Below are 26569 nucleotides of genomic sequence, written 5' to 3'. Positions count from 1 at the left end.
TGGCAGTGAGCAGTCTTCCTGGAGCAGTCCTGTGCAGCAAGCTCCCTTCTCCCTGGAAGTGTGGACAAATGGCCATTTTCTGTGGCACTGGCTGGAGCAGCAAGGAACAAGCTTGCTCCTGAGATTGGCAACCCAGGGCAGCCAGGATGTGGTGTAATGCCAGCCCGGTGCCTGGTTGATTGGTGTTGGATGTACTCTGTGGAGTGCATGTGAGTGTTTCTCAGGTTCCCCAGGTAGGAATGCTGTGGCTGACTGTGACAGTCAGCTTTAGTAGGGTGCTGAGCAGCTCCAGCACAAATTATGCTGGAGGGTATAACAGTGGCACAAAGCTGCCCGCCACAGAGGGGCCTCATATTCCGTGCTGAACCAGTGACAGAAACAGAAAATGAGCAAGGAGACGTTGTATCTGCACAGTAAAAATACAGAGTAAATTAATATTTTAATTGCTGTTACACACAGAAGAAATGAGAAAAAAAATTACATTCCAAACAAAGAATAGTAAAATCAGCATAAAAATGTGTTAAGAAAAGATCCCAGATCAAGTGGCTGTACTGCATGTGGTGACCTTTACAATCACAGTAAAGAAAGTAAGTGCTAGAGACTTTCAGACATGGCAAAGTGCTTGGCTCCCCAGAGGAGAGCAGCTGCTTCAGTCACTTTTTCAGTGCACTCTGCCTGGAATGTGTGGGAGAGGGGCTGGAGCAAGAGATTCACACGGGTCCAAGACATAGAGATTAGTGTTCAGGACAGACCAGCCACTCTGCATTCTCAGGCAGGCAAAACTGCCACTTACCCAGTGGCATTTGCTTTCTCCTTCCTTGTTTTTTGTTTTTTTGGTTTTTGGTGTTTTTTTTTTTTTTTTTTTTTTTTTGTGGTTTTGGGGTTTTATTCTTGTTTTTGTTGTTGTTTTCTGTTTTTTGGGTTTATTTAACAAAGCTTCAGGTTCTGCTGGCCTGACCCTGCCAGCACCATAGGCTTGGAGCAAGCCTCCCCAGCTGAATTAGGAGCAAGGCTTGGTCCAGCAGGAACCTGCACCAGCAGGGTCTAGATAAAAATGTTTGTAGTGATTCAGCACCATCGCCCAATGGGCTGGTTTTGGTTTCTTGCTTCTCTTCTGTCAGGAAAAGGTGTCTTTTATTTCCTTATGCTCTGTCTTTTGACTGATCCAAATTGGCCCAGTCATGCTCCCACTGAAGTCTTGGTGGCTCAACACCTGCATCTTGTGCTTCAGCCTCACTTCTGAGCCATCACACCACTCCAGTAGCTCACCGACAGCAGCATAGTGTCACCACAGAAACAATACAGACCACAGAAGTTTTGGCATTCCTGCCAACTGGCCACTTTTTTTTCATTTGTAGTCTGTCTAGAGTTGTGTATTTTTATTCTTTACAGTAAGAGCAAAAATAAAATAACATTAAGAAAATTTTCTCCAAACTAAGAAAATGAAAACCCATCAAATATTTTAAAGAAACCATAAAAATTTGCATTGTGTTTGCTTCTGAGTTCGTATTAAGATTTTACTGCAGCTGCTTCAAAATAATGGTCCATTTCACATATACACAGCTCACATTCCTTGGTGTGTAATTCCTTGCCTTCGTTTGTGTTTGTACAGCAGCTAGTGCTACAAAAACTAGGTAGTTTCTAGCTGTGGTCCAGATTTAGATCAGTGAACAGTGGCATTTTTATCCTAGCTGAGAACACGGCGATGGTTGAGAGCTGTATTTCTAGATCAGCTTTTGTTCTGGGCCAAGGGACTGGTGGTACAAGCACTTCCTTTGCTACAAAACCCACTGCTTCCTTCATTTGGGTGAAAAAAAGGAATCCAAGAAGGATATGCCGACCTTATTGATTCCATCAAGGCTTTCTCTCTCTGCTGATTTTAAAGCCAGTGAAACTTACAATCAGAGAAATTAAACATCCCTTTGAAAGTTATCTCATGAAACCCAGCTGACCTTCTGCAGACTGAAGGCTGAACAGAATGACTTCATTTTCTGTTCCAGCTTTTTCAAAAGCCACAGCAGACTGTGAGGCACTCTGTTTTGGCTGGATTATATTTACTCTAGCTAACAGTGGGGGACAAGACTAGACTGCAAAAGCTGGATGCAAGGTTCACAGCTAAGAATTTGGTCAAGGGTTTTAGAAGAACTAAAAATCATTTGCAAAACTGAAATTAGAGAGTTCAGATTTTTAAGCTAAACCTCCCTCAGAGTTCAAGCTTAGCTGAGCCCATCCTGTTAACCAGCATGAATAAATATTTTGCAATTTTTTTCTATCTGATGCAAATTGAAAAGGCAGCCACATATTCCGTGTTGCTTAGAAGCAATTTTAACATTAAAGTTGGATAATACTTGTGACTTACATAGCACTTGACATCTTCAAAGTGCTGTATGAGCATCAATCCTCACAATATCCTTGTGAGGTGGGTAAGGGGTAATATCTCCATTTTAGAACGGGGTGAGGGCCTGGTCTCCTGCCGGGATAACTTGGCATTGCACTGGTCCTCATACACCACATGTGGACCTGGCCCCAGAAAATCTGACTCACCCAAGGCCACAAAAGGAGCAAATGTGGATAAAAGGCAGGACGATTTCTGTCATGAGAAGTCAGCAACTTCCCATCCTCTTCCAAAAACACAGTTATGATGCTTCTGCTTAAAAGACCACCTGTCTGTATTCAGAAACCAAGCAAAGAGAAATAGGCACCAGCCACTGAAATCTACAGTTGCTGTTTGTTTTGATCTGCTTCTTCCAGAACAGCTCCCAAAAATACCACAATAGGAAGATGAAAACGCAGGTGTTAGTGTCAAACTACAGGACTGGAAAACTTTGAAGAGCCACTAAAAACTGCCAAGTTCCTCCTGGGAGTTTTATAAACTTGTGTAAAAATGTATAAATTGCCTCCACTGACGATAACATGAAACCTTCAAACAATCTACTCAAAAGCCATGTTAGAGTAATCCTTAAACCAATCAGTCTTACAGATGCCTCACTGGGGAGGAGTAAGAAGCCAGGTATCCAGCACAGAGTAAAAGTAAAGCTTAAAGTTAAAATCCTCTGGCTTTGTTCTTCTTGACCTGCCATTTCTACATGAGCATCACCCTGTGACACAGCATTACTAGCACCTAAAAACAAGTTGCAATTAGCACTGCTTCTCTGACTAACCCTGGGAGTTCTGTGCAAGGAGGATCTGCCTACAGAAAGAGGCTGAAGTAAACATGCTGCATCTTTTATATGTCCAATTAAAGAGCCAAAGGACCTCCAAGAGGATGATAACTACAGAAAGTAACCAAACCATGTATGTAAGCTCAAGTGACCATAGACAGGGTTTGCAGAAGGATGTTTGGATACAGCAGTGTGAAATAGTGAAAATCTTCACTATTTCAAAGTGAAGATTGCCCTCGCTGGGGGTTGAGGGAACAGTTTTAATCCCAGGAGAAGTTATTTAACAGAGTGCCAGCAACTGCTTACTGCTTCTCAGGATTTAGGCATCTCAAAATTGTGTCAGATCACAGTCCACAGCAGCTGGTCTCTTCCCAGCAGGAAAGAGCCTCCCGGAAAATGGTCTCGTTCAAGTAATATGGATTAGAAAGAGGAATGCAGAGCCAGAGAGAGATTTTGAAGATTAAGAGCCTTTGCCAGCAAACCTCCAAGACAAGCAGGACTCTCCTTTGTATGCTGAGGGCTCTGCCTCATGTTCCTGGGAAAGCTGAAGCTATTGCAGCAGCGGGATGGAGGCAGTGTGACTGGCCAATGTCTCCCAGCCAGGTCACTCCAGGTGACCTGTTCCAGGACAGCAAGGGAACAACAGCCCACTTGGGCTGCACAAGTTTCTGCTGTCCCACCAGAAACTGCACCTCTGATGGCCAGTGGTCGAGAGGAGACACATCAAGACTGTTTTCTGCAGGTATCCAGTGGCTGATGGTACAGCAGGACAGCAAAGCAAGCCAAGAAGAAAAAGCACACAGAAAAGCAACTCAGCTGTTTTCAGGCTGTTCAAGACTACTTGTTTCTAGAGAGGGAAAAAAGAGAATCAAAACTCAAGACTTTTAAATAAAGCTTACTTTATCACACAAGCATTTTCCTCAAAGCAAAGGAAAGCTTCAGGATGTGGGGGAGCTCCTCTGAAGAACTGCCAGCTAAGGACTGAGTGTGGTGACCCATGCCAAGGAGCTGGGTTTCAAAGACTGCAGTGTGCTGTTAGCTCACATGCTGGGAGGATGGTGGGGTTCACCCCAAATGCTTAGACTTCCTCTCAGCTGGGTCACTTTGTCGCAGGAGGAGATTTGCAAACAACCAAGCTGAGCAAAGCAGGTGACATCTGCAGAGAGCTACACTGCAGGGTTCAATCTATGGCCAGGAGATAAGCAACGCTGATGAATGAAAATGGTTTATGGCTCTAAATTCCCTTAGCTGTTTACTCCAGGCAGGCCCCCATGTGCCAGTGAATGAATACTGACAGTATTACGTAACAGCATTAAAGGGAAGGGATTACACAGGGCTCTGCCACCTACAGTGCTTTCCCTCTCCATAATGCAGCTGACCTTTCTGATCCCTGTCTGAAAGGCAGCAGATGCCCCCACGGGGTCAGGATGTTAACCCAGATTTCTGTAATTCTGGCTGCATTTGCTCTGATGGAGAAGTCGTGGGGAGGCAATGTCTATTCCCTGCCAGACACACCAGGTGAGGCTGGAGAGGAACAGGAGACCCACTCAGCACCTCTCACAACAAAAAAAGCTAGCAGGGTTCTATGTGAGTTCATGTGAGTTTGAGAAGGAAGTGGCAGGCGTGTTGAACACAAAGGACAGTGCTTTTCAGGAAGCTCTGCTGAAAAGGGACTTTCTGATGAAAAAAGAAGTGGTGCAAAGAGGATCGTTTTCCACCAGCAAAACGTGGCAATCTATATCCAAAATCAGGCCTTGATCACAGGAAATGCTCACACAAAGGTTTAAGATACTGCAGGCAGCAGTACTAAAAGTACTACTGGAAGTGTTACTAAAACTTAATGGGTACATGGAATATTACTTGTTAGGACATTGGAGAAAAAAGGCATAAAAATTAGATGCCTGTCTGCTATAGTAAGGATTATTAGGACATACACTAAGTAAGACAATTAGTAAGTTCTGCTTTAAAAATCAAAGTTCCTCATGTGCCCATTACATTTCACTGGTGGCTGCAGGCACCATGTAACTATGTGCACAGGGACAACACTGAGATGTCCCTGATACCCCACATCTCTACAGCTCTGCCACAGGCAGCAATGCTGACCTGCACCTAGAGACCTGCCCTGGAGCAGTGAGCACTGCAATCAAAGCACACAGCACTGCCAGCACACCTCTCGCTGTGTGCCCTCAGCCTGGGGTTCTGCTTTCATGCTGCCTCTGCTGGGTACTGCCCCACACGCTGCCATTGACTCCAGAGCTCAGCTCACAGCTGGGTATGCTCTTTTTATTCTCCCTCCGAGCTTCCTGTCAGTAGAGGAATAGCTCCAGTTTGCATACTGTAATGCACAAAAAGAGACAAACATCAATTAAATTAATTGTTACCTATGACTTTAGCAGAGATCTGTGCCTGTCTGCCTACAGTCAAGAACGAGCCTTTTAGCACAGTGCATGGCCAAACCTCCTTTCCACCAGCACTCTTCTTCCCAGACATTCTGCATCAATTTCAAAACTAACAAGTAAAATGCAGTAGTACAGCATTTCCAAGGAAGAAAAGTGGAATGAGTAACTACTGCAGGGACAGTCTAAGCTTTCTGATGTGGACTCCACACTGAAGTAAGCTGTATTCAGAGAAAGCCAATGAAAAATAATGTAATTCCCAAAGGTAATGCTTCAAAGAAGCAAAATCAACATCACCAGTGTGCCTAGAGAAATGGAGATCTCTCTCAGGGGTGAATGCAGCTACAGCACCTGAGATATAACCCATGTGTTCACAGCCTGTTGGCACTCCACCTAGCTCCTCTTCCTGAAGTCCTCTTCATCTCTGGTCTCCACGGCCGACAGCGCGATCAGCATTTGGGCCGCGTAGTAGGTGGCCATGATGATGAAGCGCGAGTAGGGCACGGGGAAGCAGAACTCGTTGAGCGCGATGGTCAGGTCCGACACCATGAAGAGCATGGCGCCCACGCAGGCCGACAGCTTGGTCCACGTCCACAGGTCGTTGCACAGCTGCACGCCCGCCACCGCCCGCCAGCCCATGAAGCCGATGAGGGCGATGTAGACGGCCACCAGGTAGGTGAACGGACCCGAGAGGTAGGAGTACAGGAAGGCATAGCAGGAACTGGAAACGACGCCCATCAGCAAGCCGGCTTTGAGGTCCAAAGGCTTCATGCCAAAGGCTGAAGAGTACAGGATGTGTGTGATGCCAAACATCAGCAGACCTGGAAAGAGGCATTGACACAGAAAGTAGGACCTTTCATCAATGGCTGGCAGTTAGTAGCAGAAGAAAACATTCCCTTGCAGTGTTACCTACCAACAACACTAGCAGTGATAACCACTGACCACTTGGGACCATTTTATTACAAAAATCTGTACACGGGAGATAGCACCAAACCCCAACCTAAAAAAAAAGCCCCAGCACAATTACAGCTGCAGTCAAGTACAGCTCTGCTGTGACAAAAGCCTTTCTGCTGAGAAGCTGGGTAGAACTAAGCTGCTGGAGAATTAATTGATCTTGTTTTTCAGGTAGTTCCTCTTCCCCTGCTTGGGTGGAAGGTTGGGATCAAGGCAGACCAAAGACCACCCCCTCTAACTATCCATAGTGTTTTGCTCATAGGTCATATGTAGAAGAAGACTGGAACCACAGCAGTGTAGGAAAAAAATGTGACAAAAGACACTAATCCCTCTGAACCCTGACACAAAGCTTGCCCGTATTTAGCCACAAACCCAAAGGCACTTGAGGACTAAATCTGGCTGCTTCTCCATCTCTGCCCATAGCTGGGAGAAACCTAAGCTGGAAAGAAGCAGCTGGCATATTTCAGGGACTGCACCAATGTGATCTGCCAACAATTTTATGGTCATTTGCAAGATTCAGATGAACCTTACCAGGAATCAGTCAGGGAAAATAAAATGCTGGCTTCCCTTTGAAGTGCAACACCACTGAGAAATGCCAGATGTGGGTGTTGGAAGGTGCTGCCCGTATGTTATTAACTTGCCACTAATGCATTTGACAAAAATATGTCCCAATGTGTTGGCACAGCTGCTGCCTCCAAGCTGTCATGACAACTGTAGATAATGGGCCACAAACAGAGCCCAGCTCCTTGGGGCTTCTGCCTCCCAGACCCACACATGGTGCAGCTGCAGGCTCTCCTGCTTTTATCCTGGCAGGGTTATTAGAGGAGCTGGAAGTTTTCATGCAACTCTAAAGCATGAAATGGAGAAAAGGACCTGGGAAGCTGAGTCCTCCAGCGGGACACTTGTTCACATTTAACATGTGATGCTCTGGTGTAAAAGACAGTCACAAAAACCTGCAGCTGGCAGACGTTGCTTCATCCTACTACTCTTGTGTTAAGGCAGCTCAAGGAAGAAGTGGAAGTGTCTCCCTGCCTTTGGGGAGGACCAGATTAGACACCCACTGAGAGCTCAGCCATGGTGGGATGAGAAGGAAATCCACAGGAGGGAGTGGGCTGGTGGGATCTGTTTTGCAGGGTGAGGCTAGAGAAAATGGACAGCATGAAGGGGAAAGAAGAGAAGCACAAAAGAGGACAACAAGAAGCTGATGTTTCAGAGAGCTATTGCATCTCATGGACAGAACACTGAAGGAACTGAGAAGGGATTTAGGAATTTAGGACAAGAGTTTTTTATAGGGCTATAGTGCAGGAAAGGTTAGAGCCCTGGGAGATGGTAAGGAGAAGAAGGATATGTTGTCCTAGCAGTGAGCAATGTTTTTTTCCTTCAGTGGCATTATATGGAGCATTCTGCAACAGGGACTGAAGAATGTGTTGTCCTTCATGCAGGCATCTGGCAGCAAGGAGGAGGAGGAGGAGGAGAGGACAGGATAGCGTAGGCAAAGAGACTGGAAAGGCAGGAGTTCCGTGATAGGTGGTGAGGCTGGTCACATACAAGGGAATCAGCTCCCAGGTTTGCTCATTCAGCACCCCCAAATCAAGCCAGGAACTAGGGAAACCTATGATGGCTGCACAGGGAAGGGGGTGCACTTCTCTTGTATTTCTCAGCCTTTAGCTTGGTCCACTCAACCACATCAGGGAGATCAGCCCTTTTCTCCCACTTTCTTCCTCTGGGTTTCCTCTGTCTTCTTCACCAAATGCATAAATTGTTTCTAAGTGCCTGCAAAGGAGGCAGTGTCAAAGGAGGTGGATATTAACACTGTAAGGTATTTTCTACATGCAGTGAGAAAGAAGTTAGAAAATAGAGTGTTATTAGTGGACTGAAACAGCAAAAATGAAAAAAAGTCAAGTGCACCAAGAGTAAGTTCCCAGGCTCTCACTTCCCTATAAAGTAATGAACAAATGTTCTTTTATAAACTCATTGTCTCAAAAGCTTTTCAAATTAGCCCAGTTTCCACCCCTTTTCAGTCCAAAAACTGCAGAAGTTGAATAGAATGTACATTTTTATCCAGTATTTCCTCTTCTCTCCTCAAACTTCAAATTCCCACAACTGATGACATCAAAAATATTGTCAGTTGTCAGCAATAGCAACCTGATGAATTTAAATAGGAGAAAATACATTTTGCAGGCAAAGTGAAGGATGAAATAGAGCAGTGCACTTTATATGCTTATATCTGAAATGCAAGTGTTAACACTTCCCTACAGAAGGTAGCAGCTCACTGAGCTGAGATTTTCAAAATGCTCCAACAGAGCTTTTCTTCTCCTTAAGAAGAAAAAATGTGCCTAAACCCACAAAGTAAAACTTCTCAGTTGTGAGATTAGGGTTGAAAACCCGACTCATTTGCAAATTAAAGCGCATCATTAAAGCAGATGCTGAATTGCTGTGACTGGCTAACCTTCCTCTAGCACTAACTTGAAGAGGAAACGCAGAGATATACGGGACTGGAGAAGTGCAGAAGAATCCATACACAAAAATGATCATGGGGAGAACTGGGCCTTGAATGTTTCCCAAGCCACAGCTCAAGGAGCAACTCCAGGAGGCAAAACCAGTTGGGCTGAGGCAACTGAGCCAGGTACTCCTGTTGGGAGGAGGCCTATCAGTGGGAATGTCAGCACTCAACACAGAAGGGATGGCACCTCAAGAAAGCTGGAGCTCCTCAGCAGTGTGCCCAAGGTTCAGCCAGATAGATCCAATTCTCAGGGCCTAATCCAAACCCCACCAATAGCAGTAAACATTTTTACATGAACTTTTAATGGGATGGCAATAAGCCCTTGGGAAGCAGGATTAAAACCAGATTCAGAGCATTTGGCCTTTCATATCTGGCACTGCACACACTTCCTTCTCGTAAAGAAAGAGCTTCTGGGACTCCCAGAATAAAACTAGATACTAACCTCATGAGATAGGGGAAAAAGAAAGCCTTTGACTTTCAAATCTGACAACAGCAAAAGCCAGGAAAGTTCCCTCTTCTCATCACATTTTCCAGTGAGACAGTTACAGCAGCCAGTTAATGGTGGGTGTTATGTGCAATCCCTGTGCTGCTTAAATTAACTTCAGAAACCCCACCAGTCAGTTCAGTGAAGAACTCAAGTGCTGCTGATTTCTTTTGACAGTCCAAGGCCAGGGAGAGAGTTGCTGCAGGCAGGTTCAACGTGGCTTTAAATGATTAATCTGAATCATTATGTTCCCGTCTGCAAACTAGCAAAATAAACCAAGCTCATTTTGATCTGAGAGATGTGGATCTTTCTGTAGAGCAGACCGACCACTGCAGTAAGGTTGGTCCTTGATTGACTACCATTTAAATGTTTTGCAAAACAGACATGTCTTGTACAACAGGCTGCATGATTCACACTGATGAACCTGCAAGTAGGACAAGATTGCTGCTGCTTTGGTTTCTATCATCCACTTAATACCTCCCCCAGACTATGGGCTTGTCTATCAAAACATAAATGTCCTCTCCACCTGTTCTCCACCAAAGAGCTGTGCACAGTATGTTCCATTCCCAATCTTCACTGCAAGGTCTGACAGATCTCCCTGCAGAGAGACAGGAGGTAAATACTTCCTGTAACTTCATGGGAACTGACAAGTGCCACAAACGTTTCCTTCTCTTCCCCAGGGAATCTGGCATTCCACCTTCTCAACTCCAGCGAGCCCAGATGCTATGACACATGCCAGGAAACCTAACCTGACCCAATTACCTCTCTAACCTCAAGAGAAGCTCAAGAGAAAGACTCATCCATGATGTGCTTCCTCAAACCATGATGGATTTTAGTCAAGGGATGAGTGCTTCCCAGCGCCCGGGGCTTAAGCTGTACATGAATAAACAAAACATGTGGCCCAGCAACTCATTACTAAACAAAGAGGGTAACAGCTGGGCACTATGGCATCCCTTTAGGACTGACACTGTACTCACCATGAATGAAGTAGCCTTGCTCCTGCCAGATGAGAAAGGCGTCTCCCACTGCCGAGAATATGAGTCCCGCTAGGATGCGGCTGGCACTCCGGTGTGACACTAAGAAGTTAATCCCATGAGCCAGAAGGAAAACCCACAGGCAAAAGATGGGCAGACATTTAATGAGGGCACTGAACCAGGAGGGGCTGGAAGTTGGCAGCCAGAGGACAAAATAGACACATGTGGCTTTAAAGAAGGGGACAAGTTTGGGGCCTTCACTCTTCACCTAAAGAAAACAAACATTAAAAAACAAGAAATTAATAGGATCATCAGAAGCATCAGTGAAATAAGCTTCATAACACAACTGGCTCCTTCCCTTTGAAAGTTGCTCTTCCATATACTGTCAGCTGGCAGTGTTTGTACCCCAAGAAATGCTGGTTGAACTTGACCATGATTCTCTGCCTAGATCTTTGTGACCCTCTCTGCTGAAAACACTTCTCAGTTGGCAGGATGGGCTTTGGGTGGTGGATTTGGAGGAAGTTATAGAACCTTTTCTCTTTATTTGTTCCACTGAAAATATTTAGGCCATTAGTGGCCATTAGGCACCAACTCCTCTGGTGCTCCTTGTACCCTATCTCGTGTTTAGGCTAATCCCTTTAGGGTACCTTTCCAGAAGCTGTGAAAATACTGCATGCCCAGATATATCCCAACAGCAAACAAGCCAGTAAAGGCACAAATCTTCTCTCCCATTTTCACAAATCCTCCTGCTTAGGCAATTGCAGATCACCCTGAGGATACAACCTCTCTCTTAACCCATTCTTTCCCCAGCCCTGTAGCCTCATGCCTGGAGCTTGCTGTTGGCATCACAAGCGTCAAAACCCAACACATCAACCTCCCAGGTGAGGATGTCACTTCCTCGGCTGACTAATACCAACATCAACCACGTGTGGCTTTGTTCTAGCAATACTCTAATAGTACAGTACCCATATTGCAGGAAATGTTTTGACTCAGGGCTCTACTGTGTAAATACACACACAAAAATGCAGCACGAGCACTTGGCTACTCGTAACAAAACCACAGCAGGGCAGAGCACAGAGCTACGGGCTCCACAGCTTGGGTCTGCTCTTGACAAACACTTAGCTGAGACCACTCTGCACAGTGATATGTATTGTGTTCACCTGCACTCCTGTTACATTTCTGCATTTCAGTGTAGATGTGTAAAACTCCATGTGAGAAACAAAGCTATGATTTTATTTTTTCCTGGAGAAGAGCTGAGGGCCAAAACAAGGAGCAAAGGAAAGGACTGTAACTGCTTCTATGCCTGCCTGAGCTATGTCCCAGAGTCTTACAGGAGGCCTGTCTGCTCTTGCACCTGAGGCAGTGCAACCCCCTGAGCTCCCCTGCAAGCTGGGGTTCACCCTCAGTCTTCTCATTTCTTTGGTCAAGCAAGATTTATTTCCTACATATCACAATGACTTCCCACTCATGGCCAAAGCACACAGAGGCCTCCTGCACTGGAGGAGGACATGGGGGAAAATTTAGAAGCATCCAAACAGATTTCATACTGTGAAGTCCAACTTGTCTTTGGTTGGTTTTTTTCCCAAATAACTTGACCCTTTTTTTGCTTCCTGCATCATGGGACATTGTCATGACCAGTGTCCATCTTCCTTTGATGCTGGATGCCTTGGTGCAGATACCTAGAACAGGTGAAGATTGCACAGGAAATATTCCATGCTTACAGTGCTCAGGTGATAAAGCCTAATCTCACAAAAATTGAGGATCTTTTATGGGCACAAGCAAATGGAGTCAGGGGGAGCTGGAAGACAGAGGCAGAGGCAGTGGAGGGCATCTTCACATGCAGTATCTAAAAAGGGAATGCAATCTCTGGAGCAGTGAGGCTATAAATAAAGGGCATCCCAAGAAGACAGTGCCTTCAAAATTTTTCTCACATCTGATGGAAATTTCCCCAGCATATCAGCAGTTCCTTGGCAGTAAGGTATTTCATCATACATTATTCATAGGCGATTGCCAACACAATTTTTAAACACTCCATTAAACAACCAGGCTACACAATTCCCTAACAAAAGGACATCAGCAAGCCGTTAACTTTCTTGTATTACATGGGGAGCCATCGTGAGTCCTCTACTTAGGCTGTCTAAATTAATCACCACTTACCACTCCTTGTCTGCATTCCCTGGGAAAATTCTGGCAGCAAACAGCAAATTAACTTGAAATAAAAGTCATAAAAACCCATGTAGTCTCCTCACAGTACTGGGGTTGCCTGGGAACTATCAAGTATTGTAGGGGAAAGAGTGCATAGACGCATACAGGAGAGTATTTGGGTTAGTAAACATGGTAGGTTTTATTTAATACCTCATAATAAAAGAAAAACACCTGCTAGGAGCAGTTACAATTACCATCACAGCTTGCCCTCCCCTGTGTGCACACATTATGAGACAGGTTTTAATTACACTTGTCATTTCCCCAGGAACCTTGCCTTACTGAAGCTAAGATAAAAACTTGTGCAGAACAATTATGTTTACTTGGTAAGCTTAAAATTACCTTTTCTTGCTATCTGAATGTGAATCTTGCAAGCCCAGACAGCAGTATTTTAGAATAATGGTTTGTATTATTTCCATCCTAACAACAATTGAGGAATTTTTCATGCATAAGAGTTACAGCACTCTCATGTAAGAATGATCTCATACTTCTAGAAGGGCTACGGGCTTCTCATCATTGACACTTTATTTCTTAACACTTCTTCTCCAAGTATACTTCAGATGAGTTATTTCCAACCATGCCCTTGCCCATCATGGAATGCTGCAGCTCACTGGAGCCCCTTTTATGGCTCTGATCAAGATGAGGGCCCCATGAGTGGCACTGGAAATACTTTGGAAAAGTCCTCCAAGAAAAACTGAGGCAACCAGAGGGTGAGCCTGGGGATTATCCTCTGTTTGGCCACATGGCTGAGGCTTGGAAAGGGGTGATGAGGCAATTTGCCACCTGAAGGACAAGTCAAGACTGCTATTGGAAAACCATGTACCAACATGACTGGAAGCTGTGGTTTGAGGAAAGCCAAGCATATAATCCATAATGGGACTTGCTGTACCATACGGAAGGGGAACATTATTTCTTCTCTGTGTGGATAAATTATATGAAACCACCCATCTCCTTTGTCCCTGTGTCTCAGAGACAGAATGTGAGATGGGGGCTGCACAAGGAAGCACTTGATAGAGGTGACAAGATCTTTTTTGCTAATGTGTGTGATTGTCATGGCTTTAATCTGGGTTTTGCCATTTTGTTACAAATTCTATTGCACTTTTCTTCCTAAATCTTTTCTCCTGCCACTGCTAATTTACTCTGTGCTGAAATGCAGTACAGAAAATAGCTTGAATGCAAAAACAAGGCAGTATTTCCAACATTTTAATTTCTAAACTGAGCATAGTTTAGGGCTTTTTCTCAACTGCTATGGCTACTAAGTTACTCAGAGTCTTTAAAAACTAGTTTGAACTGCTATAAAGCCACTATCTCTGCATTTGTAGAATTACAGTAGAAATATTTTTTATTAAATTATCTGTATCCAACCAAATCCAGTGAAACTCTCCAAGACTTGGGCAGACTAGGAGGAAGTTGTGTCTCGGCTCTCACCAAGAGACTTTGTGCCAGATAATCTCCAGCGGTCCCTTCCAATCCCAACCATTCTGCGATTCTGCTCAAACAGAACATGGTACTGGCACTTGCAGCTCTCCGGAGGCTTAGAGATCCACCTCTCTAGGTGCTCACAGGTTTACAGGATCCCCTTCTTGTTTTGCCTGCACTCATTCTGCTCCAGTTTGAAATACTCCTGTACATGGCCTGTTCTGATTGCTGCAGGCACATAACCAAGCCAAAAAATTTACATCTGGCTCCTCTTCTCCAGTATAAGCCCCATCCACAGAGGAACAGCTACACTCATAAGACAGGTTTTCTTTAACATTTTGGAGTCAATTGTCTGTATCTATATCACAAATGGCAAAGCAAATCCAGCTGCCACAGGGAGGGAGACATCTTCCTCCCAAGGCACAGAAGAACATCCAAAGCTTGTTGCATTTAAATGCTAAGCTGGACAGAGTTCACTGTTCCTAAGCCTTGCATTGGTCCCAGGAAACAATGTGGAGTATCAACTAATGCTCTTGTCTCAGCAGAGCCCCCTAAATCAGCCTGCAATGAAAGTGAGTTCAGACACCAGCTGAGTGCCAGCCTGCTGTGGGAATATGGCTCACACCCGCTTTGCACTGGGCTGCAAAGTGCAGCTTTCCAGGAAAAGTGCTGTAAAAATAATACCCCAGCCATTCTACTGAGGAACATTTGAGCACAACTGTGTGCACTGGCCAAAAAAAGCTGGGCTGTTGTCCTCCACCCAGCCCTCCCATCATCCTTGTACCATTTTGTGTCTGAGCTGCTCCTCCTGGCTTTTGGCATCCAGCATTGTGGATCCTGCCTTGGTTCTCCCCTACTGTGACAACAGCTCTCACCCCCAGTTGTGTGCCAATAAACATTTATTTGGCTTTGTTGCCATGTTTGCTGCCACTGCAAGGCCATGGCCCTTGTTTCTCACTGCCCAGAATATGTGGCTCTCTGCAAGGCTCTCCAGCTCTGCTCTCCTGCAGGAACAAACATGTTCTTGGGGAACAAATGATTGCCTACTGCCATTTGTCAAGGAAGGTACTGGCTTGTACATGTCCCAAGCTGCTCCTGAATAAATTCTGAAAATAAGTGCTAGTTATGGAAGGTGGTGAAGAGTTACTGAAGCAGCCAGTCAACCTGCCTGTAATACTGTGTTGATACAACATATTTTTGCAATTAATAGGAGGGGTTTTGTTTGTGTTGGAGATGCCAAGGGCCAAGCATCCAAAGCAGATGGCTCCTGAACAGGCTCCACATGCTGCGGGAAATTCAGGGTGATAGATAAACTCTCCTCCCCTCAAGTGGAGGCAAGACTGTAGAGGCTGCATCTAAAACAGATTTGTAAAATAGCAAATAAATCACCCAGAAGATGGTACGTGTTTTGCATGTGGGAGAACTTCCATGCTGATAATCCCATCTCCATCATGCTTATGCCATGCAATGAGTTTTGCCAGGTCTTTATTGCAGCTTCTGGCACTCCCCAGCATAACCCAGGGCCTCTGTTTCTCCCACAAGGGTAATGCAGTGAAACTCAGCTCATGCTCAGCTGTTCAGTCAGACCTGTTTGCAAGGGGTCAAAAAATCATGGATTTGTCTGACTGGAGCCTCTGTTGTTCAGCACAAGCCAAAAGTAACAGGACTCTGCCTGAACACTTCCAGCCTGCAAAAGGACCATCCTCCCAGCTCAGACACATAAATGTCCAAGGCAGCTCTTCCATCCCCAGGGTCTCTTAAACTCGTGCAATATAGGGCTGATTTCTGGGCTTTCATCATTCCTCCCTCTACCCCAGCAGTCTGGGTGCTCTCTTCTCCACCTTAGTTAAGAAAACTGAGGTCCAGCTGTACTTTGAAGCTTTGCTCCACAACAGACCAACACAGGGTTGAAAGCTAGAAATACTTGACTTCTTTTTCTTAAGACCAAGCTATGGCTATTTGCCAGAAAAATACAATTAAAAAATTGGCACAGGCACTCACAGTTCTTGGGTGGTGAGCTCAGCTATATTGCTTCACAAATTCCTGGCACCAGAAAAGTCGCCCTTTGGTGGAGGCACAGAGGAGCAGGCAGTGGGTGAGGATCAATCAAAGTGGCATCTAACAAGGGTCCCTGTGCATGGCTGGGCTGCTCCAGACACAGCTGCATGCAGGAAAAGGAACCACAACAAAACTTATTTTCACCACCCAGTCAAAGTCACATTAACACTCAACCAAATCTCCAGATTAACCACAGAGGGGACGAAAACCCATCAGCACCACGGGGGCTTCCAGATGAGTGACTGCCCCTCAGGTGCAGAGAGAAGGGAGGAAATTTGCAGCACGAGGTTCCCTGCAGATGCCTGGCAGCAGGGCACTGTTTGCCTGTGCCAGCCTCTCCCAGGTGGAATGGCAGCTCGAGCCCCCACAGAGAGGCAGCACGCCCGGGCACTGCGGGGCACGGCGTGGCCCCCCAGCTGAGCATCAAAAATGGGCTGGTTTGTGCCAGGAGAGCTGGGGAGCACTCATTCAGAGGCTTCTCAGGCTGTGGCAGTGGTAGTGACATGAGGCTTCAGACACCACTTCTGCAGTGCAAGTAAAACAGCAGCCCCGTCTTGTCGTCAGGTGCTTAAGGAAGAAGAATGTAAAACACGCTGGGTGCTGAGCAGTCACGCTGACCACGCTCACAGGGCTGCTGACAAGGCCAGGCTGGCTCAGCAGCCACTGTGACCTCAGAGCTCTTGGACATGGCAGCTCTCTGCTGCTACACCCATGAGACAAAAAACATGCATCTGCAGACAGCTGGTATGTTAAAAAGTCACAAATAGGAAACTGGAGTCTTGCCCTCAAAAGACTCCTTGTAGGAGGCTCTAGAAATGTGAGGGAACAGTCCCTTAGGAACCTAAGGTAGATGGAGGAGGTTCTGGAGCCAAGGAAATCACCCCACAGCTCAGGGCGCTGCTTGTGCCACAGATTGCAAGAGGAGCCCACTTCTACTTCTTGCTTTTAAACCCTGACATTGCCCAGAGCTATCTTGAGACACTGGACCACAGTGTTCCCTCCAGCAGTTAAGGAAGTTACAGCGCCCATAAAAGTTATCTCCTGTACTGAACAGAAGATGAAATCCTGTTAGCTTGGCTAATGAGCTACACAACAGTGTCTCTGGGACCTTCCTGCACTGCCCAGGAGCTACTGCTATCAGGCCAGGCAAAGTCAGGTACTGCTGCACCCACCAATACCTTACAAAGTCACTGGGATACCTGCCCTTGGCTTTCTGGCACTGCAGGGAAGCCTTCAAGGTGGTGAAGCCTTTCTTTAGCAGATGTTAACTCATAAAAAATTACAGACAAATACATTTCACCCAGAAGATTCAGCCTGGAAGTACATATTTTTGCTTTGGGGGTGATTTTGCTTTCTTTCTCTATTACCAATCATCTGTCCTGTCTACCAGACTGCCACAGGACCACAAGCAGGGCTGTTTTTAAAACCTCTTTTTAACCTGACACAGTAATGATTGACCCCACATCTGTAGCAATGCTATAGCTGTCAGCAGTTTTGGAGAGTATGGTCAATAACGTGCACTGCCAAGCACTAACAATACTAAACTAGTCAAGAACTCAAAAGTCTCTTCAGGCCTGCAGGGGCTGTCATAGACTAGTAGTGCTTTCAGGATAGTTCAGTGGCTCTCAGAAATGAAAGCAAAAATATAGTATTTGCCTAAAAGCTTTTTATCTCAGAGAAAAGATTGCTTTTCCCCCCTGGGATTCCAGATCTTCCTTTTTGTGTAGCAGAAAGCAAGCCTCTCCAGACAATTTCCTTTACTGTTACACTCACAAAAGAATCCCTTGCAGGTGCTTGAAAACCTGAACCACAGTGGGTCCGTGTTTTCATTTTGCTCATCAGAGATGCAGCGCTGCCACAGCAAGGGCACACACCTTTCCTCTTGAGTGAGGTCATGTGGGGCCATATCCCTACTGCTACTCTGGACATCAGGAGGAGGCTGTGAAGCCACAGGGAATTTCAGGAGCCAGGTAGCCAGCACCCTGAAATGCACAGTTGGTGCCTGTCCCAGGCAATTCCTGTCAGGATGGGAAGGGGCAATTATTTGGCCTGTCACACTAGAATCCAGATAAAAAATTTCTACTGCTTACAGCAAAGTGTCCCCAGCTTATCCTGGGGAAGGCTTCCAGACTACAAGCACTTGTTCTCAGCAGACTCATCATTATTTCTATCACACTTCTCTGTGACAGGGAGTTCAGACTTCTGTTACCAGGAAGAAGCACTTTTAGGCAAGCCCAACGTGTAAGCTGCAAGGCACAGAGCCACAGCAAAAAGCAGCATCCCCTTGCAAAGCCCATTGCTACAGACAAGTGCCACCCACTGACATCTGCCCCCAGAGCTGCGTGGCAAAACTGGAGCCTCTCTCCAGTCTCTGGTGCAGACCCAAAACAAAGTTCCCCAGGAAGAGCTGTCAGTTCTTCCCTTGTCAGCACCAAGGGCAGGCTGATTCCCCAGGTAATAGCAGAGAGGGATCTGCATAGAGAGTGCTGTGTTCCCAGGGCTGAAGAAATCCATCTTCAGCCTGCACTCGCCCATCTTGAGCATTATTTGCACACCAACACACTGCAACGTTTATGTGCTTGTTGGAGGGCCCCAGCCACTCTGTCATTTCGCTGTGGCAGCAGGGATGCATGGAAGAATGTGTACTCAGGAAAAATGGGCACTTGGCAAAGCTCTACCCTTCCCCATGCTGCTTTGCCACCAGGGACTGGTATTTGTGAGGGAAGGGAAACCCTTCCATCCAGAAGCAAACTCTTCAGCAGAGAAATGTCATTTAACCTACAATCTGTGGGGAATAATGTGGGTCTAAAGGAAGGGCATTGCAGGCACTGGTGCTGTCACAGCCCTTTGCAGGAGCAGCCAAAGAGCCAGTAGTGCAGCCCAGAAGGCAGGTGGCACCCAACAGGCTGTATCAGCCCCACCAGCCATTGCCAAAGACATGCCAAGGGTGAAACTGCCTCAGGCATTCAAAAGGCACTTCTGGCTCCCACAACAGACTGGTGCACGCTTGGCAGAGGTGAGGCTTTTGCAAAAGGAACAGGAAGGAAGAACTGAAACAGGAGGGGAAGGCGGCTGCCAGTGTCTGGGAAAGCTGGTGGCTCTGCACAAGAGACTTCTGCTGTTTGAATCCTCACAAGGGGCTGCAGTAATACCAAATAGGGCTGTGCTGGGAAACCCAGGAGGGACTGCTCAGCTTATCTTATGCCTATTAGGAAGGCATGAATGAAAGCTTTACTCTACCTGTGTATCATGTCCTGCAGATTGAAAGCTTGTGAAATACTGATATTAAAGAAAATCAGAAGGGAAAAATAGCAATGAATCCCAATAAAGATGTGTATTTAGACAGATGCTGCTGTGATACCTTAAAAAAAGCAGCAGCCCTCCTCGAAGTTATAATGGGAACAATATGCTTAAGAGACAGGAGGGTGTTGAGGTCAAAGGATGATAGCAGAGCCACAGATGTTACTTCCAATATCCATTCTTGTGTCAAGATGCTGTGACCCAGACTCACACTGATACACCAAGGCTTTTATAGGTAAAACCCCTGCTGTAATCCAGCTGCATAAACAAATGCAGACCACACTTAAAAATTAGTGGGAAGCTATTTACCAGGATTATGCCCTTTATATTGAGGGTGGAAATCCAGAGATGCAACCAAGCAAAGTGGAAACTTCAATTAAAACATCAATTAAGTGAAAACCTTGTCATCACACTCCTGTTATATCAGGGTTGCAGAGAAAAGCCACAAAACTTGCTTAGTTCCTCCTGCAACGGAGAGCAAGTCAGCACTGCTATCCATACCCTAACAAAATCAAAGACACAGGCAAACAGGGATACAGTAGCCAAGCCAGGGCCTCAGCCCAGTTCTGCTGAACCCATGGGAGACACGTAAATATGAGGATCTGTCTGGTGTGCCTAGAGTGTGCTAAAAAATGAGCAGCTGGCTTAAGGTCAAACTTCCCTCAGTCTAAAGCAGTGATTCAGTCAGAGGCTACTTGCAACCAGCAGAAAAGGCCCTCATTTTGATACATAACAGGAAATTTAATGCCTGATGCCAACAGATGCCATATCTGCCTCCAAAACTGGTGTCTGGTGAGAAGCAAAACATTCAACTTTACCATTCCTTCAAACTTGACAAAAGTCTCAAGGCCAATTCAGTAACAAGGGTTGTCTCATCTTTTCTCAGTTTTGGCAAGAACATGTCTTGCAGCAATCTACAGGAATTAGTTTTTGGGAGAAGACTAGCCTGCTGGTAGAAACAAGGCATTTCCATAGGAATGCAGCAAGGTGAATCAAAAGAGCCACTATCCTCACTAACAGGCATATTTGCAATACAAGAGTCAGCCTTGCAACACTGACTTAACACAAGAAGAGACACAAGTTGCATTTATTGAGAAATAAGAGAGAGAAACTGCATCTGTGCAACTCTTGAGTCAGAGGCTGCGGTGTGAGCCCCTGGGCCCTGCTGGTGTCTGAAATTCTTCCCAGCCCAGTACACCTGAAATCTTCAGGAAAGCTCTTGCCCAGCCCATCTACTGATTTTCAGCTCTGCTGGTGTGTAAACACCTAGACACAGTTTTCTGTGCTGTGTCAGCTGGATACTTGTTCACATCCGGCATTATATGGAGGGATGCTCCAGACTGACACATTTGTCACACAGAAACCTGTCATTAGCTGAAATGTTATTTAGATCATGGCAGTGTAAGAAATGGGTATAGGAAGGGCACAAGTGGGCTAGAAGAAGGAATAACCATCACACTCATTTTATGTATGTTGCAGTAAGCAAAATCTACATCTCTGCTGTAATGACAAGTCTGCTGGGCATTGTGTGACATGAAGAACAGTAGAAAAATTAAGTGGTGATATAATAACCACTTGGGCCTCCAGGAGGGAAGGGAGTTATGTAACTAATAGTCTTCTTGCTGTTCAAGAGTTTCCAGATGCTAGCAGAAGATGGGTTCCTGATGCCATCTTTTTCTAAGAGTCTAATTTCACTGGAGTTATTATTTCCTCAGCACTATGAAGTTACCCACAGAGAAGATAACTTTAGCTCTTCTGCTGCACGTAGTGTATTTTGGACAGACATACTTGGACAGGAGAAGAGAACGGAAGAAGTGCATCTCTGTCCTTTCAGAGGAATTATGTGTAAGTACAGACCTCTGAGCTGCACCCACTATCTGAACGCTCAGGGCACACTTTGAACAACAGATGCGTGTGCCTTGAGTGATACACTTGGGTTAATGAAGCCTTTAATCCACAGCACTGCCTGCAGCAGTGATCAGCACTGCCTGCTTAATGCTCCCTCCCTGGCACTGGGAAGAGCGTGAGAGAAGCCTGCAGGCTCCACTAGCCCACCCTCCCCTAGCAACAGCTCCAGCAAAGAATGTCAATGTCACAGCAAGAATGCGCAAGTTCAGTCTGAAAAAATAAATCGTGGCATGTAACACTATGCCTGGGCTTTAGCTGGCATAAATCAGCACAGCTTTTTGCTCAGTAGGACCAAAGTTTTTAGGCTTCTCCCAAAAAGTGGGACTGACACAAATGTTACTAAGATCCAGCTAAGCTTTCCCAAGGTGATTATTCCCTCCCTTTTTTCAGTGAGCTCAGATGCTCAGAAATATTTTCTATCTTTCATTTACATTGACTTGGTTTTTATAGTAGTGCCATATTTCCATAATTGTCTATGTAGTATATAAATGTGCATGTCTACAAGCTCCTGCATAATAAAATCCCAATTTATGATTCATTTAAATAATGGGGGAAATTACAATGAAAGCATCAGTGTTGCATAGAAACAGAGAACAAGCAAAACTAACCATAAGAGTTACTTCTAACTTAGATGGTTGCTAAATTTCATTCATTAGTGCAGAAACAATACATCCTCTCTGTAAGAAGCAAAGGCTGAAATAGTTCCAGTGTGATCTAGCTTTTTGGTTTTCAGCAGAAGTTTGAGGATTATAGAGCACCTTTCCTAATAATAAACCTTTAAAGCTATGCTTTGACCTACTACTGCTACAATTGCCCACAGTGCAGAGTATCTAAGCAACATGATTTACATCAGGTTTCCATACTCATCTGGATCAGTGTGGTTTGGCCCCTGTTCAGAAACACAAATGATACGAACCCAGTCCTTCAGCCCAATTCCATATTTCTTGCTGATGAATATCTTTCCAGGCTGTACCTTTCAGGTATTTTGCCCAGTTTTTGCAAGTCACTTTTATACTCTGTCCCAGTGACATCCTGCATCTTTCCCGAGGCTGACAAGGGCTGCTCTCAGGAGGGTGCTACTGCTTCCCACCCAGAAGGAACTGGGCTAAGGGCTCCACTTCCTTCATGCAGTCAAAACAAGATATCCTTTCCCAACCCAGCTATCTCTGTTTAAAGATGCAAACAGACCATAGGACAAAAGGGAAGGGATGGGGAGTGTTAAGATATGGGTTCTGGGCAATAATCTGTCCCAAAGAGTGCTTCACCTGTCTCCCAAACAGAGGGCTGTGCTAGGTCGAGTGCAAGTCAGGTGTGGAGGGAATGTTGTAGGGATGAGAGCCCCTTGTTTATCTTGCTCTAAAAGACACACTGATATCATCTGTATAACTTCCCCCACAAAGAGATCTACCCTCAGCCAATTAATATCTGTATTTCCCATGCCCTGTTTTCCTCAAAGTGCTGTGAAGCCCCACACTAAGTTTATTCCTAACTTTAGGGACAAAATAGGGTCCCTCTGAGCAAGGAACATTATGCAAATGTCAGAATGACTGCATGTCTCCGGGCTCATCTCCTGCACACTTGTGGCTCCTGCAATCATGGTGCCTGCTGGGCAGAAAGGTGCTTAGGGCAAGAGCTATCTCCCACAAGCTCACATTAAAAACTACTTAGACAACAGTGTTGGGTGTGTGGGGAGCTGGACAAAAATCACTAACGAGTGCTCTTTTATTAAGGTGGGACCAGTGATGACTACAAAAATGGAATTAAATCTCACATATCCACAGAGCAAACGTTTTATTTATCAATACTGTGCTTCAACTGCAGGCTCTCAGCCCACAAGGCTTTATACAGAAAAAACAGCTCTTAATCAGAGCAGTATCAAGAAGAACAATTTTGAAGCAGGACACTCCTGCTTGCCTAGCAGAGTAAGCAGTGAAAGCTTCCCTCCAAGGTGACTTCCAACCAGAGTGAGCATCGCTCACCAGATGGAACAGGATAGCAGACAAATGCATCTTCCGTGCCACAGTGCTATGCAAGTCTAGACTATAACATCAGCAGGACTCCAGAGCTTTATCCCAACTGAAGACCTGGCACAATATGACAATATGTTAAAAGGCACCAGACTTGTTTATTTGTGGGCATGGTCCCCACTCAGCACATGAACTGTGCAGCATCAGAGACCACAGCCTGATGAGCTCTGCACAATGTTGTGGTCTCTCTGTGTGCACTGGGTGGACATTCCAAACCCTCCAGGCAATGATGCACACCTGGCAGCCAGCACAAACAAGCAGTCCTGGCTTGATCCTCTCCATGGACCATGCCTCCTTGTGTCGTTCCTTCCCGCTATCCGTTGCACTGCAGACTTAGAGCTCATGGGTTTTGACTCTTGTTAAAAGTGTCCTAAGGAGGAAAAGAAGGGGAAATGCAGGAGAGCAGGTTGTGTGTAAGCAGCCAGGGCCACCTGCTGCAGTACTGTACAAAGGCCATCACTTCGAGAGCAGCAAGAAAAATCCTGTCACTCTCAGATGTGCTCTTCTGATGTTCTCCCCACTGAGGCTGATGCTGCAGTGTGCTGGGAGAGGACACACTACAGACAAATCAATTCCTCTGGCTAATTTGATTATGCCTCAGGTGCTACCCCTCCAGAGAATCTCCCCATCATGTCATGGCAGTGATATCCACACTGGCTCCAAAGACCTGGTGCAAAGTCAATGCAGTACAGAGATAAGGGCTGGGCCCCAAGGCGAGCACTCAGCTGTAGCCAGACTGATGGCCACTGCCCTTCCCTTCAGCAAGAGACTTGCTAGAGGGAGTCCACCAGCTGGAGAGCCATCCTCCTCCTCACCCCCAGCTGTGCAAGGGCCACACCATGCTCCTGGGCAGCACAGGCTGCTGTGTGACACCAATTCCAGCCGCCCTTCCTGGCTGTGGGACAGCCGGCGTGGAGCAGCACTGTGTTCTCCTTCAGAGCAACAGCAACGTGACAACCACTGATAGAGAGGTGCAAAAAATTGCTCCTCAGAACACTGAAGGCTTGCAGCTCTTTTTTTTTGTGAGCTGTGTGGAGGATCAGTTGCTCTCCCCTCTCACCTCCACAGCAATGGCAAATAGCTGCAGCTCTGGTCACAGCTCCCAGTCTTATCATCCCTGCAGCTCCCCATAGTTTCACACCTGCATTAGTTACCTTTGGAGAAGTAAATTGTTCATATGTCAGGGAGACAGCCAAAGCAGAAATGTGCTTTGTTACATGTCAAAAGAGCACACGAGAAAATAAAGGTTTTTTCAATTCCCCCCCGTCCCCCCCCCCTGCCAGTTTACCTTCCAAAAGCCTTCCGGTCTGAACTCTGTACACCCTTCCCAACACGTACTTTAGTCATTTGCCTCAAAACTCGGTTGAAACAAGACCACCCTGGATGCACTATCACAACAATCAAGTACAGCCTTCTGCAAACCGTGAAACAAATCCTGTCAGTTTCTGAGCCATTCCAGTACTGTCCCAACATGAAATTTTACTTCCAAGATACACATACACAATTTACTATAACCAAAAGCATCACTGAAGGACAAATTTAGTTTATGGAACAGAAGCACAAAGATACCAAACCTTTTAAACTGTTTTGGAAAAACACCCAAAAAAATGTTTGGCACTACAACGTTATAATTTCCAAGCTACTTCCCTCTGTCTCTAGAGATAAAAGTCATCCCCAGGCTGCTGATGAACTTACCAGGTATATGTTAATAATTGGGGGAAAATTCATCCAAACTAACAGAAAATACAGCCTGCAGTGCAGAACTGCCAAAGCAATTTAAAAGTTTTGAATACCAGCTTTGTGAGTTAAGATCATGACAAGATTTCAACCTGCCAGAGAATTTGCAATAGCCTGGCCCTTGACCAAAGTATTTCAAAACAAGATGGGAATGGATCCACAGGGAACAAGGATACCAGCAGTAGGTGTTCAGCGCTGCAGCAAAGCACCAGGAAACTTTACCACCAACAGTTATCCTTACAGCATGTGTTAAGTCTGCTGGGGTATTCCAACAAATCCCTCACTTTCTAGAAAGGCAAACATGCAAAGCAGCATGTCTAACAGTGCAGCTTCTCTGCTGTCCCGGCAGTTCTTTCAGCATTGAAACAGCCCCTGTTCACCTGCAGGGGCAGTTCCTCGCATTGCTGGCACAAGCCACAGCTCCCTCCGTTACCAGCTTGGTTCCATCAATCCAAGAGTTCTGCTGCACACATCACCTACTGACAGGACAGCAGCGAGTTGCTATCTTACTGCTGGTTACGTTAATTAAGCATCGTGACACCCCATGAGACAGGCAGGTGACACCAATCCCAGTCTCATGTCGTCAGGTGGTGGAAAGACTTGCAGACGAGACGAGGTCTCAGCGAGAGGTCACCCAACCTATGGAAAGTCTGCCCCACACGGGGGTCAACACACGCCTCAGCTCAAACCAGGACCTGGACAGCAAAGCACCTGCGGATGGTGAGGCAGAGGTGCCTGCGAGGGCAAGGGAGGCCGCGGGGACAGGAGGATGCTGCCGGGCACTGCCGCGACGCGAGCCCAGGGCAGCTGGGGCAGCGCCGCTCTGAGCAGATGCAGCGCACGTAGAGCAGATGCACCGGGGATGTTTTTAAAAACACACACGGCAAGAGGAGGACGCGGCGGAGAGCCGCCCGGGCAGGCGCACCGCTGGAGCAACAGCTGCCGCGGGAGGCCGGGGTGAGCATCGCGGGGGCGGCCGCAGTGGTGGGCTCCGGGCGGCGGGAGGACAGGAGCGCCCGCCGCGCTCGGGGACAGCGCCCGGGGAGCGGGTGGGAGGGACCGGCCGGGAGCGGGGACACCGGCCGGGAGCTCGTGGGAGGGGGCGCGGGCCCCGCCGCCCGCCCGCCGCGCGGCCCGCACTCACCACGGTGACGGGGGACACCATGTCGGCGGGGCGCGCTGCTGCTGTCGCCGCCGTCGCTGTCGCCGCTGCGGCCGCTGCCCAGCCGGTGCCCTGCCTGCCTGCCGGGGCGCTTTTTTAGGCGGCGCTGACGTCACAGGAGGGGGGCCCCGCGGCGAATGCGCTGCGGGGAGAAGGAGGGGGCGGCCCCGGACCCGCCCGGGCGGGCGGCGCCGATCGGAGCGGACGGCTCCAGCCCCGGGCCCGCTGCCGGCAGGGCGAGCGCCTCGCTCGGCCCCGGCCACGGCGGCGTCAGCGGGGCCTCC

General features: G+C 46.7%; 1 protein-coding gene across 2 annotated transcripts; it reads right to left on the bottom strand.

Moving 5' to 3' along the window:
* Positions 1–403: 403 nt before the first annotated feature.
* Positions 404–26498, bottom strand: TMEM86A (transmembrane protein 86A). Of its 2 annotated transcripts, XM_041481099.1 has the most exons (4): positions 26268–26498; positions 23624–23756; positions 10476–10740; positions 404–6378 (listed from the first exon to the last, which is right to left on the bottom strand). In XM_041481099.1, the coding sequence occupies exons 2-4, from the start codon at positions 23666–23668 to the stop codon at positions 5951–5953; spliced, it is 738 nt and encodes a 245-aa protein (XP_041337033.1). In that variant the 5' UTR covers positions 23669–23756; positions 26268–26498; the 3' UTR covers positions 404–5950. The 2 variants fall into 2 exon arrangements, with proteins under 2 accessions (XP_041337033.1, XP_041337034.1); XM_041481100.1 differs by lacking the exon at positions 23624–23756.
* Positions 26499–26569: the final 71 nt, after the last annotated feature.

Source organism: Pyrgilauda ruficollis, unplaced genomic scaffold (assembly GCF_017590135.1).
Source record: "Pyrgilauda ruficollis isolate IOZ18807 unplaced genomic scaffold, ASM1759013v1 scaffold55, whole genome shotgun sequence".
NCBI classification, from domain to species: domain Eukaryota; kingdom Metazoa; phylum Chordata; class Aves; order Passeriformes; family Passeridae; genus Pyrgilauda; species Pyrgilauda ruficollis.
This window is presented reverse-complemented; position numbering and strand designations above follow the sequence as displayed.